At 53.6% G+C, this 12,269-nt stretch overlaps 4 protein-coding genes across 4 annotated transcripts; all 4 read right to left on the reverse strand.

The window, feature by feature from the left end:
• Positions 1-46: 46 nt before the first annotated feature.
• Positions 47-1,512, reverse strand: B0T23DRAFT_432325 (uncharacterized protein; the record flags this gene model as incomplete). Its single annotated transcript, XM_062840373.1, has 2 exons — positions 47-1,143; positions 1,215-1,512. Coding segments are annotated over 2 exons (1,395 nt in total), but the record flags the coding sequence as incomplete, so codon positions are not given.
• A 1,988-nt stretch (positions 1,513-3,500) lies between these two features.
• Positions 3,501-5,344, reverse strand: B0T23DRAFT_423377 (uncharacterized protein). The gene is made up of 3 exons (XM_062839828.1): positions 5,290-5,344; positions 3,899-5,240; positions 3,501-3,806 (listed from the first exon to the last, which is right to left on the reverse strand). Exons 2-3 carry the CDS (start codon positions 5,226-5,228, stop codon positions 3,796-3,798), a joined length of 1,341 nt encoding a protein of 446 aa, XP_062688496.1. The 5' UTR covers positions 5,229-5,240; positions 5,290-5,344; the 3' UTR covers positions 3,501-3,795.
• Positions 5,345-5,733: 389 nt separating this feature from the next.
• B0T23DRAFT_399336 (uncharacterized protein) lies at positions 5,734-7,884 on the reverse strand (the record flags this gene model as incomplete). The annotated part of the gene is made up of 1 exon (XM_062838414.1): positions 5,734-7,884. The coding sequence occupies one exon, from the start codon at positions 7,882-7,884 to the stop codon at positions 5,734-5,736; it is 2,151 nt and encodes a 716-aa protein (XP_062688497.1).
• A 411-nt stretch (positions 7,885-8,295) lies between these two features.
• B0T23DRAFT_448289 (uncharacterized protein) lies at positions 8,296-10,393 on the reverse strand (the record flags this gene model as incomplete). Its single annotated transcript, XM_062841039.1, has 2 exons — positions 8,296-8,304; positions 8,369-10,393. The coding sequence occupies 2 exons, from the start codon at positions 10,391-10,393 to the stop codon at positions 8,296-8,298; spliced, it is 2,034 nt and encodes a 677-aa protein (XP_062688498.1).
• Between the last annotated feature and the right edge of the window lie 1,876 nt (positions 10,394-12,269).

The raw sequence follows: 12,269 nt of genomic DNA on the forward strand, positions 1-12,269 counted from the left end.
TGCCCAGATTCGGCAATTTGATCTGCTTCTTCTTCCCTTCGGCAACTTGCCAGCCGTCGGCCGGAGGAGGGGCAGAAGGTGGCGGGGCAGGGGGCTCCCCAGGGAGGAAAAGAACATCTTGATTGCCGCCCTTGACTGCCGATGACGATGTGCCGACGGTCTGGACCGCCGGGCGCCCACTTGGCACAACTTCTGTGGGTTGAGCCTCTGCTTTCTTGGGAGCAGGTGCTGGAGTTGGCCCGCGATGTGGCATCGCTGGCTCCTTGACCGTAAGCTTCTTGGGAGCAGGAGTCTCGGTCTTTTCCGGTGCTTTGGCCGTCACCTTTTCTGAAACAGCAGTCTCAGCCTGTGCAGCCGGGACCTGCGGTGCCGGCACCTTGGCTGGGAGACGGGAGAGATCAGGCGTCGCGGCAACCAGCTTCTGCTTTCCCTTGTCCTTCTTGGTGGGTTTGACGACAGGAGGGGGAGCACGAATCTCGGCATCAACTGCCTGTGCCGGTGAGTCCAGTTTCTTCGGCAACTGCCCGACGTTAGCCCAATCACCAGCTTCATCGTCGTCATCGAACTTCTTCATGAGTTCATCGCAATCGTGTTTCCAGTCCGGCTTCTGTGGGCCGGCCTGGACGTGAGGAGATGGCGCCGGGTTCGGACTACGCCGGCGTTGTGCGTCAACCCAGGCCTGCGTGTCATCAAACCCGAAATCGCTGGGTTGGATGGTGCTCAGAGGGCTGAATAGACTGGCTTTGACAGTCTCTGTGGCGGGCATGTCCCTGGCAGCCTGGGCCGGTGTGTCCCTGCCTCTGGGCAAAGACACGCCCCAGACATGCTCATCTGCGGCAACCTGTGTAGCAGACTGCGCCAATGTGTATGAAGGCCTATGATGACCTCGCAAAGACAAAGATCCGCCTCCCCCGAGGGGACCGATCTTGTCACTCGCATATACCTCGTCCCATGATGACTGGCTCTCCCTTGCATGTTTTTTTTCATCGAGACGACGGTGCATCTCGTTGTTCTTAACATCGCAATCTTTCTGAGACTTGTAGTACTCCTGATATTCAGGAGCGGGGTACCGGCCTCGCTTGTTGGCTGTCCCTTTCTGACGTGCAGTGTTGATTTCGGCACGGCAGTCACCTTGAATACCGGCTGTGAACAGTTCGATTAGCATGCGTGGAACCGACTGAGGACGGAAGTGATATTGAATGTTATTGACTTACGATCTGCCATCAGACGTGTCCAGGCGAGAAGATGGAGAAAATTGACCGAGACTTGATCGGGGGCCAAGTCCTGATTGTAATAGAGGTCCCGGCAGACCTCTTCGATTGTCTCGGCAAAGCGATCCTCGATGTCTCTAAGACGAATGATGGGATCTTCCTTCCTGAGGATAAGGTAATGGATGCTTTTTGCGCGGATCTTCTGCGCTTCGCGAGACAAGAGCTCGGCTGAATAGAGAGGGCGCGATGCCTCCTCTGGTCTTTGATGGTGGCCGTGGCCACTGTTGAGTTGCAATGTCATGATTAGGTCCGTCTTATCCTTGCACTGCGATATGTTTTTGTTTTGTTGTGATGTGAAGGTGAAAGAGTGTGGGACGCGCAACGATCGAGTTGTACGTGAAGGAGAAAAGATAAAAGTCAAGGCGGGGTAAAAGGGCACGTAGTGGTCAGCTGTCTACCACCGTCTGCCACTCGGACAAATTACCTCTGAGTGGAGAGAGCTCGGCAGGCAGCAGTTCTTTTTACCCATTCAGTCTCCCATGGTAAGGTTTCCAAAGCATGACGGTATGTAACAAAGATAGCTATCTACGAGATAAAGTCTACGTACATCTACCGCTACTGCCTGTATCATTCCGCAATGGGACGTGGAGGGGTGATATCTATGTTGGAAAGCATTACTGCTCATGTTCGAGAGTCGCCTTGAAGCCTCCAGTCACTTTCCAGTCCTTCAATATTTCTGACAAGCGCTTCTTCGTCCTGTTGAACTTGAATCCATGCTCTGTAACCTGGCGTACAATGCGGAAGACGTTGCTACATCTTTTTTGTTGTCATATCCCAGTCTCTGGAATGATACAGTTCGTCTCCTCGACCAGTTGAAGTAGAAGCTGGAGCAATAAGAACCTAGAGGTATTCACCTTGAAGCCTTCAGTCACTTTCAGTCCTCCGATATTTCTGATAAGTGCTTCGTCCTGTTGAACTTGAACCCAGGGGCAAGCTCTGTAACCTGGCGTACAATGCGGAAAACGTTGTTGTCATGTCCCAGTCTCTGGAATGATACAGTTCGTCTCCTCGACCGGTTAAAGTGGAAGAGCAATAAGAGCCAGGTATTCACCTTGAAGCCTCGAATGACTTTCCAGTCCTCCAATATTCCTGACAAGCGCTCTGTCCTGTTGAACCCATGCTCTGCAACCTGGCGTACAATGCGGAAAACGTTGCTACATCTTTTTGTTGCCGCATCCCAGTCTCTGGAATGATACAGTTCGTCTCCTCGACCGGTCGAAATGGAAGGGCAATAGGAGCTTGTTGACCTTGAAGCCTCGAATGACTTTCCAGTCCTCCAATATTCCTGACAAGCGCTTCGTCCTGTTGAACTTGAACCCATGCTCTGTAAGCAGGGGTACAATGCGGAAAACGTTGCTACCTCACATGTCGCTTTTTGTTGTCATATCCCAGGGGCAGTATCTGGAATGATACAGTCCGTCTGCTCGGCCAGTCAAAGTGGAAGGGGAATAGGAGCATGTCTTATACAAAGAGTATCGAAGCAAGCGACGCTCCCGAAGATGGGAGGTGTGAACACTGGAACACGACGGTGGTGTTGATGTGTTGTTGATGGAAGGTGTGAACACTGGAACACGATGGTGGTGTTGATGTGATGTTGATGGGAGGTGTGAACACTAGAACACGACGGTGGTGTTGATGTGCTGTTGTGGATGGCATTGAATATGTTGATCATAGAGTAAGGCATAATGAATCACCGGGATAAAGGCTAGGAGATTGGATTGCTGCTGGAGACAAAGGATAAGGTAACACGATGGGATACGGAGAGCGAGATGAAGAGTCAAGTAGAGAAACAAAGATGTCACATTCTCACACAACAATTCACATGCGATATAAACGAGTGCCTTGATTAAACTACTTGGAGGGAGGGGATTCTGCCCTTTCTATCTGACCCAACGTAATGTTGTTCACCCTGTCAGGATGAACAAAAAGAGCGTCACGGCTAGAACCTGGCTCTGGTCTGCCTGAATGCTCCACAGGATTTCTCTGCGGGCGAGAACGAGAGGCTTGTCTGTCTGATTGCTCTGTAGAGGTAGCAGGCCGACCAGGCGCGACTGACTGTTCCGCGTGTATGGTGCGCGAAGGAGTCCGGCGACCTCGGTTGCGAGGTGTTTCTGGACCTCGATTACGAGAAGTCTGCCGGCCTCGGTTGCGAGAAGTCTGTCGGCCTCGGTTGCGAGGGGTCCTCTGATCTCGATCGCGAGAAGGCTCCCGACCTCGACTACGAGAAGTCTGCCGATCTCGATTGCGGGAAGTCTGACGATTGCGAGGAGTCCTCTGATCTCGATCGCGAGAAGGCTCCCGACCGTAATTGCGAGAAGATTCCCGACCATGTTTGCGAGAAGTCTGCCGACCTCGATTGCGAGAAGATTCCCGACCGTGATTGCGAGAAGATTCTCGATGGCGAGAAGTCTCGCGACCTCGAGAGGATTGTCGATTGCGAGAAGTCCCCTGATCTCGATTACGAGAAGTCCGCCGACCTCGATTGCGAGAAGCTTCTCGATTGCGAGAAGATTCGCGACCTCGATTACGAGAAGTCTGCCGACCGTGATTGCGAGAATATTGTGGGTCGCGGGAAGATTCGCGACCTCGATTGGGAGGAATCTCCCGACCTCGGGTAGAAGAAGTACCCTGTCTGCCCGAAGTGCCAGAAGTGTCCTGACTCGGGTTGGCAGAAGTGTCCTGACTCGGGTTGGCAGAAGTGCCAGAAGTGCCCTCGCTGGGCTGGCCAGAAGTCTCCTGGCCCGAAGTGCCCTGACCCAGATTACTAGAAGCCTCCTGGCCCTGCTTGCCATACGTCTTGGGCTTCCTCGGAGGAATCTTGACCTTTGGAATCTTAAGCTTCGTGCCTACGCGCTTAGGGCCAGCGGGCTTGGCTGCCTCTGCAGCCGCTGGAGCACTCGAAGTAGTCGGCGGGTTGCGACTCTGGTCGTGCTGTGGATTGGCCAACCTAAAGTCACGCACATCTTGCCTGTCAACGGGTAGCTCGGGGTACCGGACAAAGTCGTACATGTCGGGTAATTCGAATCTGGCGTACACCAGAGTGTATGGCTCGGAATCGGAGACAGTCCAGGACGTCGGGAAATAGTCCGTCTCCGTGCAGGAACCGCTCATGACGCCATTGGGCCGGTATAAGCGCACGGCATCGTGCCCATCGGGGGTGCCTCTAAGCTTGACCACTGCTATTAGGCGATAGCAAGTCTCGTCTTGCACGACGTAGCGATCTTGGTCGTCGAAATCATAGAGCTGGACAGTGAAGCCCCTGATCTGATCATACAGGTTCTGGACTTGGTGACCGCGGGGTGCATATCGAATGGCAAGAATTTCGGGTGCTCCGAATTCTGTAAACATCTCGGTGTATTCCGCTTCAGACGACTCATCGACACGGTGGTACCCGATATTGCTGACGCATTCCGCTAGGGTGATATCGCCCGACCAGTACAAGCGCAGGCGTTGCTCCGTCACTCGATACCATGTTTTAGCTCGATCGCAGACCATGCAGAGACTGAGTGTCAGCATCTCCGGCTGGGCCCAAAAGTCGGACATGAATTCCCGAGGCGAATCAAGCAACGTCTGAAACGGGGGGTTGCCGTTCCTTGCTGTTTTGTTCTTGCTGTACTCATCCAAGAACTTGCCACGCAGGACGTCTGTCGCCTCTGCTCCGGCTTTGTCATAGTCCAGCCAGACTAGGCCCCAAAATGACTTGGTGAGGTCGTCGCCTTCCTTGGCCCAGTTGAGAGTCAAGTCGCGACGCCCCTGTGGGAGGTACGACACCACGTGTCGCATGACCGCGATGAGGCAGTCCAGCCCGGACGGGCGGAGCTCCAAGTGAGTCTTGGGAGGCCACTGATGGCGAAGGTAGCCATCGATCATGTTTTTGGATTGCCAGCGCGCGGGCAGGGTCAATGCCATGGTGGTATCTTTGGGCGCAGCGCCCGGGCGTTCGTTCGGGTCATTCATTGTCTGCAATGACTGGAATTTGTTAGATGAGGAGGATGTTTGAGGTGCCTAACAGACTTACGATAACGGGTGAGTGATTGTGTTGTGGGTGAAGTGGTGTGAGAAGAAAAGAGCGGGTGCTAGGTGCGGGAGAGATGGGACCTGGGCTGCAAACGGCAAACGGAGCGTGGTCAAATCACCTGATTAACGGGTGCATAAAGTCTGTGCTTGGGGGGGTCTGTGCTTGGAGGAGGACAGGACTGCATCCTTTGACGCACGTGTTGTTGTCTGCTTATTGGCATTGAGAAGAGGAAATGTCCGCCGTTTGAAGTAATAAGGGTCTGTGATCGTACGAAAACATCTAATGGGTGTCCTCTAATGCCTTGTTCAGTGGACAACCTGTTAACAAGGATGTGGAGGTTTAAAGCGTTCACGGGGGGACGTCACTACAGGTACACAAGGGCAGGCAGGATACACACAATCAACAAGAAGTTTGGACTCGCGAGCAAGAGTGATCTAATTCAGTCTATTTTCTTGACTCATTTTCTTCCATAGGCGTTGGGCGCATGGGATAACCCGTGCGAAGGCAACGTAGCAGCTCCTCAAAGCCCGAGTTCTTCGACTCAGGAAACACCTCCTTGAGGACTTCGTAAACGACGGTTCGTGGCACAGATATCATGCCGTGAGCGACATGCACGCCATAGTCCAGATTGATGCCAAGGTAAAACGCGAAGGAGCCCACGTCGTCATTGCTAGCCTTGCTCGAAAGGCCAGAAAAGGGGATTCCGGAGACAACGTCCACTGCCTTGACGGTCGATGACGCAGTGAAATGCACCAGGTTATAAAGGTGGACTAAGAGCAGATCTCTTTCGATTGCGTCTGCGTCAACCTGGTTCCCGTCATCACTTTGTGTGGGAGGAACCAGCTTTCGGAGACTGGAAACGCGGTCGCTAATGCGACTGTAGAGCTTATGGGCAACTTTTATCAAGGTGCCGGTAGACAGCTTGATTGGCTTCTCGAGATCTTCTGGCTGAAAGTTTTGGTCCAGATAATCACGGACAGCCACTGTTGTGTAAAGGGCTCCGCGAGTGACCAGAGGTCGGGCCCATCCGGCGACGATTCCAGCGTTTTCAGAGGTGACTCCTTGGTCTTTTGGGTCAAATGCGACCAGTGTTTTCCTGCCATGGTCGAAATGAAGCAGCACACCAACCGTGTGTAGCACTGCATCCAGCGTGGGACGCGAGGTGGTGGGTGTGATGGAGGAAAGAAGAAAGGCAGCCGCGAAGCTGCTTGCTGGGACACGCCGGAACTGCGCCGTCAACCGCTGGCCACGATCCGTCAGCGCGTATCCCCCACTCGAGATCTTGTGAACAAGGCCCATTCTGAATAGCCGTGAGGCCAACTCGCAGGTCATGAATCCGTCGTGGGGCAGAGCAAGCAGGCTCTGGCTGGGATATGCAAAGTGTTGGAATAGATTGATGAGCGTGGACATGATTTCGCTGCCCCAGGCGGGCTGCACAACATCGTCTGCAGGGATGTCTTCGGGGATCGGCTCATTGTCAAAGCACGCGATTTGGATTTCTGTCACCATGTGACAGGAGCCTCCGACTCGGAGTGCCGAGATGATGTCGTGGTATTGAATCCTTGACTGGGTCTTGACAATATGGCTCGAGGATGGATCAAAAAAATGACGATCCATTTCTTGTGGCAGAATGTATATCGTTTGGCAGTTAGAAGGGAAGGGCTGCTGGAAACGAACGTCGGACGTGGCAAAGACAATCGTAAAGCGACGTCCGTCTGACCTGGAAAGGGCCTCCCTATCAAGATACTGGAAGACTCGTTCGTTTATCGGGGACCAAAACACCTGTTGGACTTGGTTCTGAATGGCGCGATCACATTTTGCGCGGATACGTGCCATGATTGCGTCGCGCTCAGGCCAACCACTGACCGGGCACACGATGACGAGCTTCTCAAACGAAGGCGTCCGATTCGGATGAGTCAGAGCGCGGATAACGAGGTCGCTCGTCCAATCCACTTGTGTCGTGCCCTTTGGGTTCGGGCATACCACTGGCACAACTTGTGGCTGAAGATGAGGGCGGCGCCTCCAATCACATATGTAGTCCTGAGGCTTGACTTGAAATTCCTTTTGAATTTTAGCCTCTGACCATGCGTGTTCGGGTGAAGCTGATACGGCCAGACAGGTGATGGCCAGCTGACTTGGTTCTTGAGTGGTGAACATAGCCTTGATGCGTTCAAGAACGAGTGCCAGAGAGCTGACGGCCGACGCGGTTACCCAACCACAATTGAGGTCAAACACAATCAAGGTACGACGCGTGATTGTGACGGCTTTGAGCTCCGAAACAGTGTTGTAGTCGACAACGCATAGCGTGTTGGGTTGCGAGACGACCTTGTTGCGACTTACGCGGCACCCGACCAGCGCGTTCTTTAGATAGTCGGTCGCGTCAATTACGCTGCGCTGGTTGGGAACAACGTAAATGAAGCTGAACAGATTGCTGTTTTGCGAAGCGCCCTTGTCGAGGTCCTTGACTTGCGTGTGCAGGTGTGCGAGCAACATGTGCGCTTGCGAAAGAGTTGGTTGCCCGCATCTGACATGGCCAAAATGGACACCGCGGCTAGCCAGCTGCGGCATGTGGTGAGCATCCGATTCAGCGGACATTGTGACGATGGATTCACGTTGTGATGTTGTTGTGAGGAAAGAAACAAGGCCTGGAACTACTGCACGGGAAATGTCATTTGCACAGGCGGCGTCACATGACCAGGAAGGGCAACAAAAAAGTCACGCAAGGCAAACATACTGGAGCAATACACAAATCTGCATTTGCAAGTCCTGAATAGGTATCTAGTAGCTAGTTCCTCAATGGCCTAGTCCACGTTGTGGTATCCCGAGTTTGGAAAGCAGATTCGAGATCTTCCAGACGGAACGAGCGAAAGTCTGTGACGTGGAGGTCGTTTAGAGTAGAGGCAGGTATACTTGAGGTTTGGCAGGGCCGTGTTTTCCGTTGCCCATATATAGAGGAAGCACGAGAAGCATCGTGGGAGCCGTCATTTCGGCTTCCATTGTTTACCTCTACGTCCTCTAGCAACTTGGAGTTATGAGCTTCGATCGGCATTTTGAGGTATTGGAACGTCAAGGCCCTGACCGGGAAGTTCAGCTCCGGCATATCAGCAACGCTCGAATGCGGGGCTGAGAGCTGATTGTTTTCAGCCTCTCCAAGTCGTGCAGGTGAAGAACCAGCACCTGCGTTGTCGGGCTCTGCAACGGGAACATCTCCGTGCCTTTCCCCGCTGTCTGACTGCACGACTTGCTGGGGATCATGCTCCTGCATGACATGTTGCTTTTCTTGATGCTTGGAGGTATCATGCCGCTCCTCTGTATGAGCTTCTGGCTCAGCCGGCTGTTTTGCGTGATCAACGTGGCCTGAATCAGCCCGGATGACGCGACGGTCCTTGCTTGGCCTAGCTGCCTGCGTCTGAGTATCCGGAATTCTCGAGGGTGACCGAGATTGGTTCTGTCTCTGTCTTTTTCTCTGCGGCGACCGGGTCACCGATTGACGCCTCTTTGTACTCCCGGTCGAGTTTGGTTTGAAACCGGGCTTGGAGATGTGCTGGGTTGCTGGCACAACCACCTGCGAGGGCGTCGCGGCCTCGGCAACGGACGGTGGCTGCGCCTGCTGGGAGCCGGACGGCGGCTGCGCCTGGGCTATGGCAGCCAGCTTTGCTTGATGGGCGCTTCGCTCCAAGTCGTGGAGATACATTCGGTCACGGACCTGGGAAAAGTCTTTGCCGGTAGGGAACGTATCGTTGGGCCTGGAGCCGTTGACGGCTTTGGCTGTTAGCGTTGTAGACATCCAAGCGGGGAAGCCAAAGGGACCCATTTGATCCAAGGCCTCCCTCAAACAGACAAGATGCCGCTTGTGCACTTTGTAGGGTTGGAACGGATCTTCGCTCAAGGTTCCCGCCCTGTCGGGAATCTGGCTCTTGGTCTTCTTCTTTGCCGCTTTTTCGAGCAGCTGCTCAATGCGCTCAAAAAGCATGTTCCAATGAGATGGAGCATATCCAGCCTGCTGGCCATTGCTCTTGACCTCCTTTCGAATCTCGACGATGCTTCTACGGGACTGGGAGGTCCTTTGGTCGCGAGACAGAGCCTGCATCTGCTTGGGAAACTCGTCCCATACAGGCGTTGCCATGGGCCAGCACCTGCGATCGTCAGTCTCGACCATGACGACGTACTGCAGGGCCGTAGCCAACAGCTTGGTGTCTCCCGCAAACATGGCATGCGGAAGGAGAGCATGCATCTCCTTGCAAAAAGGAGCACTCCAGATAAGGGTTTGCTCCCCATCTTTGGAAGTGCTATTCTGCCCAAAGTCATATTCCATGTCGTTTCTGGACAGGATATGCTCGGGTAAACAGCGGAAGAAGAGCAAACACGTCTTGGTCAGCGTTTGAATGTCTTTGTTTGTTTTTGTTTCAATCTGTTTATCCCGTGTTGGGTCATCGCGCCACTTGCGGTGAATTCTCTTGTGGTCTTCCTCGGTCCAGTCCTCGGAGCGAGGGACCCAGGGAAGGATCTCATTGTTGAGAATGTCCATGTTGACGGCTCCGGTCTTGTACTTTCGAACCCAAGTATGAGCCCGCGACTTGTGATCGGGAAGCGCCTTGAGAAATTCTCTGGTTGGCTCGACCATCTCGACGGAAAGATGGGCCGTAAAGGTTCGCGCAGTAATTCTGCCTCCCTGCTGTCCGTCTGCCTCGTCATCAGACTCTAGAGGGGTGCTGCTGTCCCCTCTGTCAACGAACTTGGACGAGGATGTAGAGTTGCGCGCTGGCCTCTTCTTTTTGACCCGGTCGACGGGTGAATTGTGGTTTTGATCGCCGTCCACGTCCACAATCTCTACGTCAGAAGGAGGCGCCTTTCTCTGGGGTAGCTCGATGACGAGCCTAGAGCTCTGTCTAGCGGACCGCTTGGGTCCAGGACGTGGATGTTCGCCTTCAGATTGGCTGTCGCTAACGACGAGGCCATCTTTGGATGCGCCGGTGCGCGACGGAGGAGCTTTCGGTGGCATTGGACGTTGATGCGTCTTGGCTTTGACCAGCGGGGTGTTTTCGTCGTCTTCGTCGTCGCTTGGGATGTCGTAGATATCTTTGACCGATTTCTTGGGAGCCATGGTTGCAAAGTGGTGCGCCAAATGAGTGCTTGCAACGCGTGGTTGGTCAGTTTGGTACCTGAATGTAGGTAATGAAAAACGGGCAGCGGGGTCGGGTTTGCCTTGGCCGTAGGGAGACGAAGCCTGAGGCAACGACACACGAGACCACACAGGGGCAAGGGGCATACAAACACAGCCGGCGGATTACAGGGTTGAGGTTGCCATAGGTCGCAGAGCGTTAAAGGGCATGGGATACCCGATACGGCGGAATTCTTTCTTGCAATCTGCCGCATCCATTGGCTACCACTACCTGTCTACCTATCCGACCAGAGTCACCTTCCACCCAAAGCATACCTATGCGAGATTTGTGTCAAATCGCAATGGACAGCCAACATCATGATCCAAACGAGCAGGTATTGGCCTTTGTGCCGAGATAAGCCAACGAGGCCGACGTAAAATGACATGTCGTTGAATCGGGTATGTGCGGGCGCAGGGGCCATGTAGAGCAAACAGAGCCTCAAGCCTCCCGTCGGCCCACAAATGGGTTGTTTGTGCTGAGGATGCATAGGCAGGGGAATGCATGCACCACAACCGCATCGAACAGGCGTTTCATTGTTGATAATGACTTGAAGGGTACATGCAGTGATAGGAATTGTGGGAACGCTATTGTATGAGGCGATAATGCAGGGACGATGCAGCTGAGGTGCTCAGAAGATCCGAGGGGAAGGCTGAGGAATTGATGGATAGGCTGATGGAAATGTGTAAGTGATAGTACACTGGCGTTTACAGGGTGTTATAGCGCCTGTGCATTAACAGGCTGACATTTGAACTCCCTAGTGGGCCAATTCCATCCCATGTGGGGATGTACCCCTGACAGCCGCGCAGACAATCGTTGTTTTCGGCTGATGTTGAAAATGATCTTGGCTCTATGCGTTGTCTGTCCACTTGTATGCATCTTATTTTTACATCCCAGTCCGTTCGAACCCAACGCATTCTACCGAACCTAATAACGGGAATCATGCAGGTACACAGTCGAACGCCGTACACCGTTACCGTTGCCGCGGCGCCAGCCTCGTGTGTAATCCCTGAGAAACCGAACTCCAGGCCCTGGTAGCTAGACAACTTGTACCATCACATAGCGAAGTGGCGCAAAAACATCGGACACTACTGTTGAGCCGAGACACGAAGCGATACTGGGACAATGACAGCACGACCTCAAGAGAAGGAGAGCTACATACACGGGCGTGACAGTGATTGGAGATTCGGACAACATGCCCTGTACAAGCTGTGATCTCCCCAGACCCGTACCGTGTGGCTACTTAGAGTATTGCCTTCTCGGCTATTGGATTACCGGGATTGTAGGAGCTGTGGACTTTGAGTATTGTAGATGTACCTGACTCTGCCATGGCGTTCTTGTTGCCAGGCACACGTGCGCATAGGCCTTCTTGCGACCTTGTCCATGTCGGCCCCTTGACTGTACTGTCCGTATCCGGCTCGGTGGTTGCTGGTGATTTGCGGCTGCTAGGCCGCTTGGACCTTGTGAGTTGGGATTCGGTTGTCGAGAATGCCGGTAGTAGAGATTGTGTCGCGTCGATTCAAAATCGTGTAGGGTCGACTCGAGACTGGTATCTAGGACAAATCGCTATGCGGAACGCGCATCAGTGGGTTAGCTAGCCGGTCAATACAACGTAGGATAAGAGCAAAGGACTTATGAGTGGCCTGCTTGGCTTGGTCAATGACGTGTGGGAAGAAGCAGTGTCGGTAGCGGTTGCTGGCAATCGTGTTGGCATCTGACCTCGCAGCTGACGATAGAATCTCTTGGACAGGTCCATGTGGTAGACAGTGTCATCTCGTAGGTGTGCGGAATCTGTTGAGAGATGGTGGGCAGTGGTGACGG

Source organism: Neurospora hispaniola (genome assembly GCF_033458365.1).
Source record: "Neurospora hispaniola strain FGSC 10403 chromosome Unknown B0T23scaffold_9, whole genome shotgun sequence".
Classification (NCBI taxonomy): Eukaryota; Fungi; Ascomycota; class Sordariomycetes; order Sordariales; family Sordariaceae; genus Neurospora; species Neurospora hispaniola.

Coding starts and splice junctions, on each gene's coding strand:
- B0T23DRAFT_423377 (XM_062839828.1), bottom strand. CDS start 5,228: ATGAATGACCCGAACGAACGCCCGGGCGCTGCGCCCAAAGATACCACC.